General features: G+C 40.4%; 1 protein-coding gene across 4 annotated transcripts in view; it reads left to right on the forward strand.

Annotated features, from left to right (window-relative positions):
- Sema2b (Semaphorin 2b) overlaps positions 1-20,811 on the forward strand; it is a 51,954-nt gene that overhangs the window by 317 nt on the left and 30,826 nt on the right. For all 4 annotated transcript variants that reach the window (XR_010653474.2, XR_001767459.4, XM_036813271.3 and 1 more), the window contains exon 2: positions 14,298-14,850. Coding sequence is in view for 2 of the 4 variants with exons in the window: in XM_036813271.3 (XP_036669166.1) it covers positions 14,673-14,850 (178 nt within the window). In the remaining 2 variants the exon portion in view is untranslated. The remainder of the gene's footprint in view (positions 1-14,297; positions 14,851-20,811) is intronic.

Here is a 20,811-nt window from a genome sequence, read left to right on the forward strand (position 1 = left end):
GTGTTTCACTTTGCATTACCCTCGCTGACCAGTTGAAGCCAACTTGTTTGCAACCCGTTCTCTCTCCTGGCTTAAAAAAACGTAAGACTTTAAAGCTCGAAGGGGGAAAAACGAGACAAAGGAGTTATTTTTGGGCTGCCCTCGGTTGCCATTTGCATTTGCAGTGCAGCCAACTTGGCCCATTCATCGCATAAATTGCAAATGCAAGCGGTCAAATTGTTATTGCCACTTAGAAGAGCTCTAAGCGGAATTCTCTCGCTTTTTTTTCCGTTCCGAGCCAAGCGTGCAATATCTTGGCCGAAACAGAAGAAGCAGTAGAAACAGTGGAAACAGTAGCCACCTGGTTGCAATTCGCGACTCGCGAAAAAAACGCTACCAAGACACAAAAGCTGGTCGTAAAAAGCGCTGGCGATTGCATCGCATGTCGAGGTTGTTTCGCATGCCCTTGCCCCCTCTGCAGACCCCCTTTCGACGCCTCTGCATACCCCCCTTGGACGCCCAAGAGCAACAACAATGCGAACAGAAAGAACTTCAAAAGCACTCCGACCCTCCGTCTGTTTTTTGGTGATTATAAGCGCAGAACCGCACCAGAAGTCCAAGAAAAAGTGCAGGGAGTCGCCGGTTAAATGCCCTTATATAACATTTTCTTATAAGTAGGGGAAGCTAGAACTAAGCAAAAACTCATTACATTCAGTTTGGTTCATAAATGAAGTGTGGTATTTGGCTTAATCAGCACTTTATTTAGCTTGAACTTCGATTGTTTTGTTATTTTCTGGTGAATGATATATGATACTGTCCTATCAACACAAAATAATATGTTTTGAATCTGTAGACACTTACACTTCAATCAATAATTCAATCATTCTAATAAATTTCATGAAATTAGTAGAACTAAATGCTATTTATAATATGGTCTATAAATAGCATTATGTTCTATTAATGTATTTATAGAACATATTATAAATATCATTTAGTTCTTTTAATATTATATTACTTATCCCTTTAGAAATCTATGAAATTTACAAATTTATTTATAATATTATAAATACAATTACTAAGACTTCAAAGAATTTTTATACCTTATGGGAATTTAAAATGTAAACTTAAATTTTTGTTAATATACTTTGATTTTGGTTTGGGTTTATTTGAGGAAGTGTTTTAATGATTTACCTTTAAGAATGGGGGCACTGTATCTCAGTAAAAAGTGATATTTTTTTAGCTGAAAAACTATGGTAGCAAAGGAATGCGGATTTGTGGTCACAGTCAAACGAAGCAGATCCCTAAATTATCCTTAATATGCTAGACCTTAATTATTTTACAGAGGCCGCAAGAAAAAGCGGTGGAATTTCGCCGCAGCCCGTAAGAGTATTAAATGCAAAGGCACAGAAGCGTTTTTAGCCCGTTTCGCGCCGCACAAAAGAACCTGAGAAGATTGGCCAGAGCCGAAAAAACGGCCAAAGAACCTGGCCAAAAAAAAAAGGGAGGGCAAGGAGAAGTAGGGGGACCGGCATGCTCAAAGCGTTTAAGCGCCTTTGACACTCAGCTGGTGGCATAAAAGGGGGCATGGTCCTCTGGATTAGGGGTTCCTGGGAGGGGGTGCCATGTGAGACAGCTGCCAATCAATGGCAGCCTAGGCCCATCACTTTGCGGCCATTTTGGGCCGTGTGGCATGTTGCATGTGTGCTACGAACACAAACACACAGAAAAAAGGCCAAAAAGAAAGAGAAAATAGGAAAAACGCTTTCAGCAATCGTTTCGAACTTTCCTTTGGTCCCACAGCCGAGGAAATTATGCGCTAATGGGAGCCAAAGTTCAATTTCATAAATAGTTAACTTCAAAGTTGCTTACATTCTCCAAGGAAATGCCAGTAAATTACACACCGTGTGTACACAATCAATTGCTGGCAATCCGACAAGAAAGAGAGAGACATTTTCAGCTTATTAAATGGAATTAAGCAATTTCTGCGTTATTACCATGAATATTTGAAATCGGGGGCAAATACCAAAGCCAAGGGGATTAGTTATTCCCGGCTCTCATTGCGCACTTTTATTTCACTTATTGATTCTGAGGCGGCAAATTAATGTTTTCATTGCGTTTTCCGGCGCCTTCCCAGCGGAAGTGTCGTGTGGCCCAATCAAACAAATACAAATAAAAATAAAAATACAAATACACAATGGCCCAACATGGCCGAGAAAAAGGAGCCCCAGAAGGTAACCAAATTACGCCTAATGGTTTTTTAATTGTAACAATAATTGCTGTCGCCATTGCATGAGCAGCATGGCCGCAGCAGCAATCAGAGCCCTTGAGAAGGGTGAAAAGGGGTGACTGGGGGCCCCTGACCCCCTATTAATGAGAGCTCTTGGAAAGCATTTAGATGCCTGCAAATTACCAAGCATGCAGGCAAAAAAGTTTGTGGTTCTCTACAAGGCGAAAAAAGTGGTGCTAAAAAAAGGGTTTGTTTCAGGTTTCTATAAAAAATGTTGATAAAGGATCATTACAATTCAGCGACTTGTAATTATAATACTAGCATTCATTGGAGGAAGTTAGAGTAATGTTTTATATTTAAAAGGTTTTTTCTGAATATACTTTGACAAAATATAAAAATCTTATAAGAATGTTATCTATAATTCCAGAAATTACAATGCATAACATATCTATTATTCTTAAGAATACCTAGAAATAACTTGTAATTATGAAACCTTTTAGTATACATTGTAACAAATATTGTTTTTTACTTCAAAGGATTTTATTGAAACTAACTTTAACAAAATATACAAATTTTATAAGGATGATATCCATTATTTCAGAAATTAGAATGCATAACACGTCTGTTTAAACCCAAAACTATCCAAAAAACGATTTAGGAGATCACACATTTTAAAATTCCTGACTATAAATAGGTTATTCGTTAACCATTAAAAAAAAGTAAAATTAAATATTAGTTGTATTGGATGATATTCTTTTGAGCTAGAACATTAAAATTAGTTATATTATTTCTTATTCTATTATTTCCATATAAACCATATTATCATATATATAATATCAGGAATGTTATATACAGTTAAGTTTACTTTAAAAATTAATCCTTTTTATTCGTAATAGCAAACATTTTTAAGCGAAACATTTTATAGGAATCTCGGTGAGAGATTGTTTTTAACTTTTGGTTATGCAATAAAATGTTATTAAGACTATAAAAATATATCTTTATTTAAACATATTTATTAACATCATTTAAAATTACATTTTTTATTTTTTTTCGGTGGATTACAACGAATTTGAGGCTCATGTTTCTGCTGCGCTCGACTGTTGCTGCTTTGCAGAGCCGTACATAATTGTTCGCTTCATGTTTGTGACTGCTTTACCCGTGTGCGTGTCTATAATTAAGGCCAAAAAAGTGCTGGCCTATGCTGTTCCGAGGGCTAAACAAAAGCCAGCAATGAGAGTAGATGAACCTTGAACTTGCCTCTGTTTGGGTTCGTTTCTATGTTTGAATCCATTCATTGTGTTCAGTTGGCGGGGGCAGTTGATTATGAGTGTTATTTTTTTTGTGTTTGCCCAGCCTTCTTCCTTTTTTTGCTAGCTGGCTTGTTGCTCTTTGGCTCTTTGGTCGTTTTCGGTTAGCCAACATAGCCTGAAATGGCCAAGCGTAGCATACTTCTGAGCGCCGAGGGTCTCTAATGTGCGCCATTTTGGTTTTATGCGGGGTCGGCGTTCAAGTGCGAGTGTGTGTGTGTGTTAGCCCGATTGTGTGTGCGAGTGTGCGTGTTGGCCCATTTGCCCAGAGGTCATTATAGACGCTTGCTTGGCCGCCAACTTCCGCTGTTGTTGCTCTTGATGTTGCTGTTGATGTTGCTGTTGTGGCATCTGCAAGTGTTGCTGTTGCCGTTGCCACTGCCACTTTGAGCCTTCTGCCTTTTGCCTTTTGGCTTTTGGCCTGGTCCAGGCTCTCCAAAGTGGCAATTTGTCTAGTTCTGTAAGCGCCTCTTTTAACGATAATGATGATTGCGCATTGTTGCGTTTTTATTTCAGTGCACAACCTGCTTTTTTTGCGCGCGTGTGTGTGCGTCTGTTTGCTTAGCATTTTCCGATTTTCATTCATGGCCACACGGTTTTCCCGCTCCATCCTTTTTTTGCCGGTTCTTTCATTCGGGACTTTTATTATTTTCATTGCCATTTCTTATTCCATTTGGCCGTCTGTCAGTTGTCTGCCTTTTGGTTTATGCCTTTTCCCCACTCGTGTTTTCCCCGAATTTTCCCCTTTTTGCTGGCTGCTTTTTTCCCGTTTTGGCCAAAACGTGTCGTCGCCGTTGTTAATTTTTAGTGTAGCACGAATGTTCGCATTTGCTTTATTGGCCATGGCCGAAATGCAATGCCGTCTAGACGAGGCTGTGAGAGCCTCGTTTGATGTCCCTATTTGTTTTGGCCGAACTATTTTGATTTGGTATTTGCCGTATTCGGTTTTGTTTTGGCCAATTCGGCATGACTGGCCCTGGTTTGATTTATTTTACACACTTTTTGTCCCAGCTATTTGTTTGGTAAATAAATTCTAAAAGTTTGCATACAATTTTCGTAAATATCAAACCACAAAACGTGCGGCAGTGTGTGTCGCAAATAATCAATAAGCATTTTGCGGTTAACGATGGTCAGTGTCGTGGCCCCAGTTTACATCCATATCCGGGCATCCATCGATGTAGATGGCCATCGCTCCCTGGACTTTGGACTTTGGCCGGCGGCATCAGCTGATTACTTTATCACAAAAGCGGAAAATGAGGGGCCAAAACGACGGCACAGGGCCAACACACACACGCGTAAGTTAGCCGGCATTCACGTGCTGCACTGAATGACTTTATCGACTGCTAAACGTCGCTTGGCCATTTGATGCGGATGTCGATGTGCACACGTTTAACCCACTGGCAAATATTCACACAAACAGGGCACTGGAAAAAATAATGTGTGAGAAATATTGAAGATGGGGGATCAACGAAGAATTAAAAATTATACTTCAAAATATTATCATTACTCAAAAAAAGGAGAAATTATGAGAAATATTGAAGATAAGAATTGAAGAAATGTTATATTTTAAAATAATATTGTATCTTGAGTTGCTAGAATTACATTTTCAATGAAAACTTGCTTTACTGGACTTACGTTTCCAATTCGTTTGGGAAGCTATATATAATATAATAATTGCTCGATTCAAATAATAAATATTAGATGGTAAAGATATATATTCTTCTGTTAAATATTTATATGGTTCAATGGGATATAAATATTAAATTGATAATATATATACGAGTATATGATAATTTAGGATATGACCTTAGTAAAAACAAATCTCTTATTATTTCGGCATGAATTCGGAAATATCATCATCAAATCATTATCAAATGTATGGAGCCAAGTAATATGCCTTATAAGTTAAAAATTACTATGGTACCAATAAAGTCATTTTGAAAAACCTTTTACAGCTATGATTTTTAGACTTTTAGCAATATATGAGTACTTCACGAGCTTAAGATTTAAATCGTGATTCAATTAGAAAACAATCCTTTTTCGCCCTGTGCACTTCAGTGAGTGGCACACACATACTGCGATAATTTTTCTGCTTTTGTCGTGTGCTCTGGCTTTGGTCCTGGCTCGAGTTCACATCGTCCTGGGTCCCGAGTCCTGAGCCCTCTAAATGTTTATTGCTTCATTCTGTTGCGCAATTTAATCGATGTCTGGCTGTCGCTCTGCGCTCCACTTCAGCCCGTTCTGATCCCTGATTTTAAAGAGCGGCTAATGTAAATCGTTGAATTATGGCAATTTACGATTTAATGAAACTTTGCTTCGACGGCAATCAGAGGTTTCTCCTGTCCATCTTTATGGGAGTAGAGAGACTGGGAAAGCGGGAAAGCGGGAAAGGGGGCTCACTCCCCAAAGGATTTTATCCTTTTAAGCAATTATCTTATAACACAATCCTGTGGGGGTCAATCCGTGCCTCATTTTGCGCTCGAATGCGCCGCACAAAGTATTTAAGTAACTCAAGCCGTTACCAACAAAACAGATTTGGCTGAAGGAGAACGGATAGTGGCTATGGGATTTGGGTCTTTTGGCAGGGGGCAGGGGGTTAACCCTTTTTGTTTGCCCTCCTGGATTATGTATTTGTGTTTATCTTCAGTTTTTGTCTGCTGCGAAAAGAGAGAGTGAGAGAGAGAGACAGCTTACCGCAGAAAAAAGGAAGCCGTAATGAAATGCAAAATCGCTTAAGTTCGCCGGCAAGGGAAAACACAGTCGGCCCCGCCCCCCATTTTCCCCGCCCTTTTTGTTGACAGCGTGTTAGTGCAAACTAAATGAAATTTTCTTCATGCTCTCCAGCTTTGTGGGTTTTTGTTTTTTCCGTATTCCCGGTCCTCTGGCTCTGTCGGCTGTGTGTTAATGTGTTTTGGGGGTGTCTATTAAGGGTGCTACATGTACATCAGGCCAGGCATCATCCACATCATCATCATTACATCCTTGTGATCATCATTAACATCTGGGCCCTAGTTGTACTTGCCGTCATAAGGCCGATGGTACAATACCTTGGCCGCAATTGCCCCATTGTCCTGTGCATAATTGAATGCTCAGACGCTTTTCAAATTTCACTTAAGTCCCGGGGAGCAATATGTATGGTTACATTGAGAAATAAATGGCATGAAAACATGTTTGCAGCTTCACTTTAAAATCATGCAGGAATTTATTTTACAAAGCAGTTGCTTGAGAGCGCGAATTCTTCAGAACCTGATGAACCAATATGCGTTCTTCAACAAAATGATACAGACTGTTCTACAATTCAGAAGTAACTAATGTGGACCATTATAACTATATGTCAGTTAAACTAACATAGTTTTAACCATTTAAAACCATAGTAAAATTCCTTAATAAGGTCAGTACGCGAATTCTTTGGAACAACTGTATACTTTTTATAGCTTTTATTATATAGATTCATAGAAAAAAAAGCGAATTCTTTAGAGAAAGAGGAAAAAACATTTACCGAAAATTAAAGAGACCTTATATGAATAGTTCTATATCTAGAACAGTAGGTATTTTTTCCCAGTGAACATGTGTGGGAGTTACCTTTTCAATGACTTCCGCATAAGTGTTTAATTTCCTGTGTATTAACATGCTTAGCAAAACACTGAAAACGAGTAAGGGAAAGCTACAAAACGCAGTGCTGATATGGAAAAGGGGTTGCAAAAAAATAAAAGCAGAAAGGTGCGTTTTAGAACCCCCTCTGTGTGGACTGGCATAACGATTTGTGCCAACAAATTTATTTAAAAAGGATTATCAGCAGCTAAGCGCCATGCTGGCACACTTCAAAGGCTGCCACGCTTTTCCGCCGCCCCCAGGAATTATTTTTGGGGGTATGGACTGGGGGAAAACAGAAACAAAGAGCAAACAAACCGTCATGCCATATGCAAATTTCAATGTCAGACTCAGTCTGAATTTGAATTTGAATTTGAACTCGAGTATGAATTTGACATTCAATTTGGTTTTTCTATGGCTCGGGGAAAGGGGCATAGGCTAAGTGGCTTTATTTTGATGATTATGGCCGGGGACAGAGTTTAAATAATCAAAATTCCAACCATTTCGAGATTAAACCCATAGTCCTGGAAATTCGATGCGCTCGCTGGAAAGGAGTTCTAGGATATCTCTGCTTTTTATGACATTCCTGCGATAACCTTTCGCTTAAAATGAACTTGATGACATTTATATGCTTTTAAGGGAGGGGAAATGGGGGTATTGGGCTGGGTTCATATCGTGTTTAAAAATAACGACAAAAATTGTAGCAACCGAATCTGAAGGCGTGAGAAATTCAATTTGTTGTCACGTCCATCAGGTTAAAATGAAAGTGTGGCGGGGGTTATTTGTGGAGCAGGGTTGGCATTTTCATGTTATTGAATACTTTAAAAGGTTTTTCGACTACGGCAACCCCCGCCCCAAACACCGAAAATTCGAATCTTGCTCAATTTTCAGTCGTTTTCCCTGCCCTTTTGTGAATTTCGGGGTTGGTAAAATTTTAGTTGAAACATTTTATTTACTAATTGCTCAGAATTTGCCGTATACGTATACGTATACATTTTTGGAAAATCTGTTTCTCCTTGAATGAGTGCCCCCTTACGTCTGTGTGCATGTGCGGAAGTTCACACACGCCTGAACACTCACAGCCTGTCAAACGCACTGCTGGAAAATCCCCTTGCAGTTTTCCCTTTCAAAGTTGCCTGAAAATTTTCAAATTTCCGGCCCACCCACTCTGCCCGCGCCCAAGGAAATTGTCTACGCATGTTTCTGGCACTTTTAAGCGGATATAGTGTATGTGGGAAACTATTTCGCCAGCCAAATCCGCTCCTTAGCCATTATTAATGCATGAGCCAAGGTCTTCAACACAAATTTGCAATTTGCTCAAGATTGAAAAGGGGGGCGTGAATTAGCTGCAGCCCGATAAGACCGATTTTCCGCCGCCATTTTCACCCTCCTCCGGCGACTAAATGGCATATGGATTTCCGTTGTCCATTCGTGCCTTATCTCGTTGCCATTGGCAATGTCTGTCTGATGTGATAATCCGCAGGAATTAATAAATAAACCATTAACAAATAAACTAGGGTTAAGTCCATGCACACAGCATTGCATTGTGGTGGGGTGGGGGTGGTGCTGGGATGGGTGGTTGGGTGGGTGGGTTAATGTGCGTGCCGCTGGGAAACCCTTATCAAGGACCCACCAACAGTCAGGCAGGTCCAACCCCGACTTGACTTTCTGCAAGCATCAGCAAACAAAAGCGGAAGGCCCACTCCAGCACCTCACTCTTCAGATTTTCCCTTGGACAGTGGAGGAAAATCACACAATGAGCTCTATAAATTCGAAAAGTTAAGATCCAATATTTTGCAATATATTTTTAAAAATAACTCAGTGATTTTTGAGGTTGTAATAGTTTTAGCATGATTTAAAATGATCATACTCGCTTTAAGAGTTCTATATATCTACTTATGGCAATAAAAAAGCCTTTTAAATTAAAACCAAAGATTATAATACTTGAACTAAAATCCTTAACTACTTGTTAAATGTAATATTACCATATTTGAATGCAACAAAAAACGCAGTTAAGGGACTTCTTAAGTTATTAATAAGTTTATTCTTTAATTTCAAAAAGAATGTTATCAAGAAAATATAAATATTGGGGTTTAAGAAAACTAATTTTCCTAAGAAAGAGTTCTTAAATATATATTTGCTTTATATAAGAAGACTTTCTATTCATATCCCTAAACAAAGGTCAATGCGTTGGCAATAAATTTCCTCGGAAGGCGTGTCTTGAAAAAAACGAGGAAATGCAAATGGCATTTGTGCGTGTGTCGGCGTGTGTCGCCAGAAATTTCAGTCGATTAAATGAAAATAAATGAATAATTGATAGTTTTCATGGCTCCCTCTCATCGAACTCCACCTTGAACTAAACCTTGGCCAAATGTAATTAGGGGAAGAGCAGGCACGGCCAGTGGAAGAATGTCGTTTGAATAATTTAAACTGTTAGACGCGCTCGGCGTTCGATTGCCAGACAAACGCAGGGGACATCAGGGATAGTGGGCGGTCTGGGGGAGGGGCGTGGCACAGGCTGCTCCTGACCGGAGCCACAATGACGTTAATGACAGTGACGAGCGGTTGTTTGCCTCAGTTCTCGACCAAACATTCAGAGCAAACAAACAAACAAACAAATGCACGCACGTACTCCGTGCGACACACACTCATACTCACACTCACACTCGCTCATAAAAAACAATCAAAATGCAAAACGGAACCAGGCAGACGACACTCCATGGGGAAAGTGTCCGTGTGTGTGTCTACACTGGGAAGAATAGGCTGCAAGGAATTTAGAAATAATCTAATCTAAAAAGAAATGGGTGGGGAAAATCAGTTGTTTTGAAAGTGAGAAATGCTTTAGCTTTGATAAATTTATGATAAAGACTTGGTATTTATAAGTCATCAAAGTTGTAAAGTATCCTTATAATATTCTAAAATTCCAATACCATAATACTATTCATAAATACAAATACATCCATAGGTTAATAACTTTTTTTTGTGGTAAATTTTATTATTTGAAGTAGGTACTATGTTTGCTTATATTTATTACGATTTATTCCTTAAATATTTTTAATTCCCTTTCTAAGGAGGCATTTAGCTGACCATACCATTATTTAAATTATTAAACCAATAAAACGTTATTAAGAATCGTATTCTATCTAAAATAACTGTTAGTACATATTCAAATAGATTATTATTCTCTTTTGTGCCGATTTCTTTATTTGAAATTCCTATTTATAAGAAAACTTCTTTTAACCAGTGCAATTAAATATATTAGTATTATATTAAATATACTCTATAAAGAGGCATTTGGGCTACGGTATCATTGTTTATATTATTAAAAAACTCTTTTTAAACAATTCCTTTTAACCATCCCTTTCAGTTATAGTTCTAGTTTGGTTCTTATAGCTAAGTATTTCGATCTAAAGACCTTTTTTTAAACCTCATATGGTTTTTTCTCAGTGCACGTGCGTGAGCCTTGCACCAGGAGGATCAACGACAAACACAAATGGCTCCTGATTGCAGGCAGGAAGCAACAGCCAAGGGGATATGGCGGGAGGACCGGGGATCGGGGAACCGGGGGCTATCCTTCTGTCTGGCTATGCGACTAGAATTCAACATTTTGCCGCCATTAAAATCAAATTGCACTTTCGTGCAGCACAGGCACAGGCCAGGATACTAAGCCAGAATCAGGAGAAATTGGGAGTGGTAGTAGAAAGTGGGCAATGGGGTGGCGAGCAGGCGTTTTTGGCAATTTCGGCAAAATATTCCTGTCGTTCCTGCCGTCGTTCCGCTTTTTTTATGATTAATAAAAGCAAATGTAAATAGTCGCAAATAAAAGGCGGCTAAACGAAATGAAAGCAAGCGTTGCACAGGCGACCTTCAGCAGGGTGGTGCAGGTGGTTGCAGTGGGTGGGTGGGTTGATGGTTGGGCTGATGGGTTGCTGGGAAAGCCAAGCCCCCCCTCCTCTTACCAAACTTTCGCTTAATTTCTATTAGCATTGCTGTCGCTTCGTTTTCATTGCTGCGGCACGCTCCGCAGGTTGCTGAGGTTACCCAAGGGTTGGATGGAGTTGCAAAAGTTGCTGCAGGGGTGGAAAAAGTGGGTGAGGGGTGGCCAGAAGGGGGTGCTGGCTGGTGACTCGCTGAGGGAATGCAACTGTCTGCCCGGCTTGATTGTTTGTATTTCTCATGGCACTCGATGTCAGTCAAAATCGCTTCGTTTTCACCCATTCCCACACTTCAAACAGTCCAACTTCAATAACTCGAACCACCAGATGTCACACGAAAATGTTTATTTATATGTAATGATTCGATTTCATTTTAAAGAGGCTTTAAGTTTTTGAAAAGAAAATAAACCTTAGGGATGAACTATGTATTTACTATGATTTATGAGAATAAAAGCAAAAGATTTTATAAACTATATATGATTATTAAGGATTCTTTTGGGATATACAACCCAATAACAACACAATATTTTTAAAAATATAATATATTTAAGCGCTTTATGTTTCAAGTAAAGTCTTGAATAGTTTTCAGCTCAACATTCCTCTCCACAGCTTTAACTTATCCATTTAGAATATCTTTTTAAATTAGAATTATTTCAAGACTTAATGCTCTCTAAGAAAAGTCTGTGAAGTTTGGCTATTAAACGCTATTGCCACACAATTTTGCAAGAGTTGCTAGGAATTTAACTTAGGCAACTTCGACTGTAAACCCCATTCCATTTGGAGTCCCCAAAAAAGTATGCACCACCCACTTTGTACTGTTGTTTGTTTTACAACGTTTTTAACTTGTTTGCAGGGATTAGGTAAGCAACTCAAACAAGGACGAGTGCCCAGGACCTCGTCGGGATGCAATGCTAGCTCATAAAAATAGACAAAGACAGGGCCTGCCAATTTTCAGCGGGAAAACGCTCTGTGCGAGGGAAACTTGGGGGATTTCCCCGAACCCAGTTGCCATAGACTGATTTCCATTCAGCAACCGTTGCCAGCATTAAATGCATCGAATTACATTTTCTATTAGCCAACTTTAAGAGGGGGGTTGTTTGGGATCGTGTGGCTACTTTGTGTGCGGGGGTACAAAAAGGGGGTGGACATGGGTGGGTAAATGGGGTACCAGCCCTGAGCGAATGTTGCTCGTTTGTTTGCTGCTTGTTTTACAATTCGCTTTTTTAACGCTTTCGCGCTGTGATTCCTTCGTCCTGCCAGCGGGTCCCTGACATTGTTGTGCGGCGCCTTGAACCTTTTTCAGTCCTTGGTCCTTAAACCCCCCTTCAGCCACTATTCCCCCCCCCCCCCATAACCCGTCTTGATTGCACAAGTTTTTGTGCTGCGCTTTGGCCAAGAAGCCGCTGGCTGCACGCCGTTTAGACCTTCTTCTACTCCCCCTTTTTTCTGGCCTTAAGTTATGAAAACTTTTGTCGTTGTTTTTCCTGCCCGCCTTTTCTTTCCTGAGCTGCTTCTGCTACCCTGCCATTTCCCCTGGGGTTTTTCCACGTATTTGGCTCCTCTTTAAGCGCACATTAATCAAAGTTTTTCGTTGGGCTTAGCCGAAGTTTGGGGGCATTTATAAGGCAATTGTGGAGCTCGTTTTGTTGGCCGCGACAGGTGTGTGGGTGCCGGCTTCTTGGCCCGTTTCCTTGACGGCTGCATCGGACATTGAAGCCATATGGCACTGCGGATAAATATTCAGGACACGCTGGGAAAAACGGGGATAAGGGCAAAATACAATGGACACTGGCTAGTTTTTCAGCAAATACTTTGAAAGGAGATTAGGAAACTGAAAATGTTCCCAAAAACATCAACTTTTGAATGACTCATATTCATTTGACATCATCAGATACATTTTCAATTAATTAAATTTATATTATTTTTATAGTTTTTTATTTGTGGTAGTGTTTTTATTTTAAATAATATTTTTATTGCATGACATATTTAACTGCTTTTAAATTCTTGCTATAATTTTATTTGGAAAGCATTTTGCATTTTTAAAACGATGTTTTAATAGAACCATGGTCTTACCTCGGATAGTGTAATATTATTAGAAGTAAGTAAATACATATGTATCTACAACTTTACAGATTCGACTTGTTGTGAGGCAGAATTTATTTTTTAAATATATTATTTATAACACAGCATAAAGACTGATATACATTTTAATTTTATATCAAACATTCAGTTAGTTCCCAATAACTACTTCATATTGTAGAACTTAATTGATAATGATGCAAATAGAGAGGTCCAATAAACTCAGTGAATAATGTTAGGCTTATAAATGCAACTTCAACATTTGCTCTTCAAATAAACCCCACTTTCCCCACAGTGCATCTGGACTAACCTGTCAAACAAAGGTCTCCGAAAATTCCTGAAAACTTTCCCGCTCCAGCGAACTGACCAGACTTCTGGTTTCCAACTCCTATTTATGTTCTCGGCCAGAGTTGCCAAGTCAAACATTCAGGCAGGGACAGCAAAAGTAAGCTGCAAGACATTCGAAAGAGCCGACTGTCTGAAGGTTACCGCACACTCACACAATGCCTAATTGTCTTTGGGCTCGACTCTGTCTGGCCGACGGGCCCCTCCCCCCTATTTGGGCCCTCCGCCCCCTCAGGGCCTGTCTGAGTGACTTATGTCTGGCTTTAGAGAACTTTTTGCAGCATACAATGTTGCATTGCAAATTGAAACACGCGACGCTGCGCGATGCGGAGCATTGGAAAAAAAAGAGGAGAATTTCCCAGACACACACACAACTAGACATTCATATGCATAAATAATAATGCAGGAGCGTACTTTAAGTGCAGGCGTCTGCTAGGCTCAAAGCCCCGATTCTCAGCCATATAGCCATATAGGGGGTACCATTTCCATCTCCATCTCCATCCTTAAACCCTTCAATCGTCTAGCCGTCTGCTCTCGCTTTGGGCTGTCCGGTTTTTCCGGGAGTTTGAATGTGGGTGGTTGGGCTGCTGGGTTGCTGGATGCACTTCAGCTGGAAAGTGTCTGCTGCATTTACCCTTGAAAATGCGGCCGCTGCAGACTCCGTTGCACGTTGCACATTGCCCGTTGCAAATGAGTTCAATACACTTGGCATAAACACAAACATTACTGGGAAATCCACTCATCGCGCGTGGGACATTTTCCAAATTTTCCACTGCGCCGGCGTCATTTTTCCCAACTAATAATGCTCTCGCACTTTTTTGTCGCTCTTTTAAGGTTTTCCCGAACCCTGCCGAAGGAAGCCCAAACGAGTGTGTTTATTTAACACACTTCCTCGTGGCGAAAGCCTTCAGTTCGTGTCTGCTGCTCGCGAAGTGCGCGCCACAGTGAAGAGGGAAAGCGGAAGCGGAAACGGAAACAGAAGCGAGTACGTCGCAGGCGATAACGGAAACGGAAGCCAAGGAACATGTGTGTGTGACGGGAAGATCGCTGATCGCCCGTAGAAGAGAAAAATATATAAAGATCGCTCAATGCCAACCAAAAGATTGCTCAATCAGTGAACTAAGTGAACTTCAGAAGTGACTACAACTAGTCAGTAGATACTAAACTCTATCGCGATTTACTAGCCAGGCCAAAAGGCAGGCAGGCAGCATGTGTGCCACGGGGAACCACCGGCTCTGCAGCCTCAGTGCTCTGCTCCTCGTCCTGGTCGCCCAAACCATCCACGTGGAATACGCCCGGGCGGATTATGAGAACACCTGGAATTTATATTACGAGCCGCCCTGCTGCACGGGCTCAGCAGCTGGCCACCATCTGCGCCACCACAAAGGTAAGTCCCTCCAGTTACTCAGATTCAGAGCACTTCATGCCATCCCATTCCGAAGTCGCATTCGCAGTCAAGGTAAGTGAGTGCCCAAGGAGTCCCGACTAATTTGCCGCCGGATTAGGGAGGGTTTATATACCAACTAAATTCAGTTTGCCTAGGGACTGCACTGAGAAGTGTTTGGGAATATTTTTGATAGTCCCTTAACTTGTTTATGGACATCTTATGTCAGTCTTAGTTTTTTTTTAACTTACTAGCACTCTTTATATACAAAGTAAATTCAGTTTGCTTAGGGACTGCTCTGAGAACTGCTTGGGAATATTTTTAACAGTCCCTTTATTTGTATTTGGACATAATCTTACAACAGTTTTAGTTTTATAACTTTCTAGCACTCTTTATTTTGTCCCTAAAATTTGGCAATTTCTCTTGGAAATATCTTGATAAGTTATTGTCGCATCCATAATAAAATAAATATTTTTAAATACTTGGATCATTATAAGTTCATTTTCTTGGAATACCGATGGTCACCGTTTTATCCCTTCACCAAGTATTTTTTTGTCTTTATCTTGTTTCTTGGTAAAAATTTTAACTGGTGTAGAAAATATCTTCAATTAAATTACCTTTTCTAGAAGTTGTTTACTTGATTATTTTATTTATAAAAAGGGGCTTTTCCTAGAAAACCCAAAGTCTGCTTTTTATCATTACACCAAATATTGTATTATTTTGTTTTTTTTGAAAACATTTGTTTGCAGTTGTAGGAAATATCATTGAAATTCCAATTTATTTAAGAAACGTTTGCCTTGGCCTGTGGGTTATACTTCTTGGAATTACACGGCCTCACAAAAAGGCATTTTCTTTAAGGAACCCTGACCGCAAATTTCAAGAAATATCTTTAAAAACTTCCAGCCTAGCTCTCGAAATGAGATATTTTTTGTAGTGCCTCTGCATGGGAAAATGCGAAATACAAATAGAATGGCTTAAACGTTTTGCCCACTTTGTTCGGCCTCGAATTCCCGGCCAGCTAAGCTCCGGCATACAAAACTATTCACAACAATGGGCTGAGGGCCCCAGGATCGAAGTTTGGGAAATAAGTCAACAGCTTACATAGCCGCGAATGCCAAGAAGCCGGAATGGAATTGTGTGTGTGTGTGTTTTGGGGGGTTTCCCTTTTTATGGCCAAAAGGAATAATTTTCACTTTAAGCGGATTTACCGCCCACGTCTCATGCTCATTCCCATTCTCCTCTTCTTGATTTGCCATTTCGGTCCACTTCCGTCGGCGACGTCTGTTATCCTTTTTCAACCCGGCTCTTTTCTCCACTCTGGCCATTTGGCACCCAGAACTCGTTCGCATTGCCATTGTTTTGCCATTGTTTCATTTCATCGGCAAGACATTTCTCTTCCGCATTGTGTGAAGTCGATAAGGGGGGTTCCAAAGAGTGGGTTCTAAAGAAGGGGTTCCAAGGAAGGGGTTCCCGGGGAACCGAGAACTTATAGACTCATTCGCGCGCAGCAGCCTGTGCTTCCTTGTACTTTACTTTTCCGCCAGTGCTCGAGCAAAATTAAAAACTTTTGCTTCGTTTTGTTGTTTGTTCAATGGCAGGACCTCTTTCTCCTTTTTTCCTTTTTCCCCCATACTGACCGTCACTTCCGCCACTTAAGATGTGTTTTATTTTACCCGGAGCTCTTCTTTTTTTTCCCTCCCAACTATTAGTGTTTAATTAGTTTTCAAGTGGACTTTTTATGGTCCGAAAGCCGGGCTTAGCCCAACACAGATTCTCGTTTTACTGAGCTGTCGCTGAATAATTAAAACTCATTTCGCATATCGGATGAATGTGAGTAAGTAATCCGCTTTAACCAACAACAGAAAAAGTGCAAGGACTTCTATAATGCGAAACTTTTTAATGCTCATCGGAAATTATGACTACTATCACGGGGCTATTATGTGTGAAAATTCGCCTTTGTTTAGCATTTGTATTTACATAAACAATTTGGGTTTACGCAAAAGATTCCCAGCTCTTTACAATTACTGCAATCTGGAGAGGGATTTTCCAGCCGCAAAAATGTAAACAGAAACGAGTTTTAAGCGCTCAAACTTTTCCGGCGACCCAAAAAAGAAAAAACGGGAGAGAAGGATATTTTCAACTTCATAAAGGTTTCCCGAGACGCCAAAGTAAGCAACAAAAACCAGACAAAAAAAAGAGAGTAAGGAAGGGAAAGTACGAGGCGAAAAGCGTTGGCATAGCATATCAGATGTTTGCGTTGTTAATTAAAGAAAAACAAGCAAAAGTTTAATGGCGAATATTAGCGCTCCCCCGCCGGAATGACCCCCAGAAAACCTCAATCCACCTGGCTTTTGGTCCAAAGTTGCGGACATTGCGTAAATAGAAACAGAGCAAAAAAGGGGTGCTAGGGCCCAAAAACGAAGACCAAAAAAAACTTGGCTCCTTATTTCCCTCACGCACGCAAGGGCCAAAAAAACACAAGCAGGAAAAGCGGGAAAACAGGAAAACGGGGTAGCCGTAAAGCAGGAAAATGAAAACTGCTCACAAATGTTCATTCCTCTCGTAAACTTAAAGAATTTCGAGCATTTAGCACTGGCAGCCAACAAAAGTTTGTTGTTTCACCCTGAGTTGCTTGGTTTTTTTCCCCCCATTTCTTTTTTTTTTTGCTGAAAACGAGAAAACTTTTACGTTCGACCAGCAGGTGGGAGTACATACTTTCAGCTGTGGGCAGCTAAATTAGCCAGCCCAGCAAATCAGCAATTAAGCAGCAATTTTCAGCTGTAAACGCCAAAGGAGGACTGCAACTTTTCGGCAGGATTCCATAAGTTTATCAGAGAATTCAACACACAATTGGAGTCATGTCAAAGGTACAATTGGCCAAAATCGGAAAGAGAAAAAGCCACATACGCAAGCACAATCAATGTGGCAGTAACAGGGCGTATACGCAATGTGGGGGATGATGATGCCTAAGGGCGGAATTTAAGAAAATCAATACTCCCTTTCACATGTATGTGTGTTTCCGCCATAAATAGCAGGCTGAACAGATTCACCTGTGTGTTTGGGCCAAATCCAAAGGCAAAGCCAAAGCCGACTAAGCCATAATTTACAATCGCATTGACCTGGTTTTCTGGCCTATAGGATTCATTAGCCAACTGTAACTGCAACTACGAGTGCCATAATTTAGTTCGCTTGGCCGCAAGTACAAATGCTTGTTTGACACACAGAGTGTGTAATTTATCTTAATGCAAAAAGCAGGGGCGTAGCGAGGACGACCTTCGCAGGGATAGGATACAAAGATAGAAAGATACAAGCATCCATGATACGGTTATAAATACACTTACACCCACAAAGGCTGCGGTTTCATGTTGCCTGCAAACAAAAGGCAGATCCTGCTTGTGTGTGTGTGTATTGACACCTCGAAGGATAAGGACATGGGTAAGGATAAGGCTCCTCGACCGCAGAACGAGAGGAGCCAAGGATGCGCCTCCTCTCGAGGACTTTTCCGACCAGCCATCCTCACGTCTCCAAGCCACTCGCATTTCGGCTCAAGTTAATGACGACAAATTAATTAAACCAGAAATGTCTGCGCCACTAAATTTGATTATAAAAGTTTACGTTTTCCATTCCAATTTCCCATTTCCGTTTCCCTCTCACTCCGAGTGAATGTGTGGCTTTTGCCATAAATTCGTTAACATAATGATGGCATACTTGTACACATTAACCCCTCCCCCCCAAAAAAAAAGATACACAAAAAAAGATGGGCATTAAAACTTTGGTCTTTCAACATTTCTTTGGTGCCGTTCGAAATGACAATGGCAACTTGTTTATAGTTTTGGCTTAACAACTTACGGCAAGCCTATTAAAATTAATTTCATTTTATGTTAATGCCGAGTTTATTCAATTTATTTAAAACACATGTCGCTTGATTTAATTAACTTTACATGACCGCTGCGGCTTTTGTTGCAGCATGTTGCTCCTGTGACCGATGTTGCTCCCGTTGCTGTTGCAGCTGCAGCAGCAACTTCTGCTGCTGACACATGATGGCGCAAGCCCGATGGCCATAACACCCGGCCTGACAATATTACGCCGCCATTGTTGTCAGGCGTGTGTTTTTAATTAAACACTTTAAACATTAAAATAAGCGAGGCCAAAGCTTGAACGGTATATAATTATTAAGCGTTTAAACTTTAAAGAAAGAAACATAATTTGACTTTCATATAAAAAGCATGAAAAGCAGCGCAGATTAATGTGTTCTTAAAAAAACAAGTCAAGAACATTTTACGCTTGATTTCAAGAACACTTGTACTCAAAAAAGTAAGAAGAAGATATACTGAATTCAAGAAGATTTGCTCTTGGTTTTTACGTTCGATAGTTTTCTAAGTGTAGGGCTTTTACCTGTAGGCCTCCCAACTATTTTACCACTATTTATCTTATATTCATAGCCTTTGAGCTATTGTTTCAAGTCTACACCCTAAATTCCCAATATAATCATAATGCATCTTGGCCCCTGAAAACCTTCGCTCATTAGTTATGGCCATTACAAACACACTCGAAACTCAGCCCCCCGCCAGGATATTATAAACATAAATAATCATTAAAACTAGACGTAAATGGCAAACTTTGATCTTCAGGAATAGCACTTAACGTTCGGCCTTACACTACCGCCACGCACGGTGCACTTATTTACACTCGATTTCAATTATCTGCCTGAATGTATTTAGACACACCAACCACAAGGATAACAACAGAGTTATAAGGCATACATATAAGGAGGTCTAGAAACAATATGAACAGCCGAAATATGTTCATTCATTAAGTGAGAGAGGGGATGATGGTGTGTGTCCGTCAGAAATAATTCGTAGTGAAATACAACATATTAAAGTTATGGCCTGACCCCCGAGCACACATGTGGTGGTGGGTTGGTCGGAACTCCCCTTTTTCTCTAGGAATTTATATATGGAATAGCGTGAAATTGGGGGAGAACCCGCTTTGTGCTGGATTTTTAGAGTGGACACCGAACTATTTTGACCGAAAGCATAAGGCATGAAAAAGTTTGGGGGGACGCAGTTTCCCGGGGGTTGCTATCCGGCATATTGCAAAAGTTAAATTGGTTTATTGTCCATTTTTATGACACAGAAAAAAGTTTGTGCCATGCCAAATAATTGCATTAAGTGCAGCCTTTCTCCCTTTCGGACTCGTGCTGCATAGGAATCGACTGATTTAAATGGATGTATCGGAGCTTTTTTGCATGATAAATTCCGGAACTCAGAGGGGGTAGCAAAATTAACACATCATTTAATCGACGCACAATGGAAAGCGATAACAAAGCAATCAGACGGACAAAGTTCGCCGCCGAGAAAATGGAATGGGTGGCAAAAACCATTTCTAATTAATGCTCAGCTGGCACATTGTGTGTTTCTGATGGAAAATTGTGCTGCCAATGAAACGCCTACGAAGTGGCAGAGCAGACAGAAAAAAGGGTCTAGAAAAAAAGAGGAGAAAGGAATCGATTGACCCGCTTCCTCTGCAGAGACTCCCAACTCAAGGTTCTGAAACGGAGTCGTATCCGAACTCAATAACAGTGTTTAAGCGGGATCCTCAGTCCTGTCCGTGTGTGCAGTCATTTATAATAAATAATAAACCCGAAACAAAGGACTCACCCACACACACGCACAGGCACGGAACGGGAGACAAAGGAAAGTTATGGCCAAACAACTTCTTCATATGGATATTCAATATTTATTACGCATACGCCGTGTGCGGCCCTGTGTGGCGTCCTGCAATCACGCTATTTGAAATCAATGCGAGAAAATATTCACTTCATTTGTATAAATATATATATTCCCCGAAGTGGAAGTGAGATGGTCTCTCCCCTTTAGCAAACGGAAAGGAGAAGGACAAAGTATTTATGATAAACAAATACTTTTCACTTTTTTCCGCAACTCGGCTTGGAATTTAAATGGT

Source organism: Drosophila suzukii, chromosome 2R (assembly GCF_043229965.1).
Source record: "Drosophila suzukii chromosome 2R, CBGP_Dsuzu_IsoJpt1.0, whole genome shotgun sequence".
Taxonomy (NCBI): domain Eukaryota; kingdom Metazoa; phylum Arthropoda; class Insecta; order Diptera; family Drosophilidae; genus Drosophila; species Drosophila suzukii.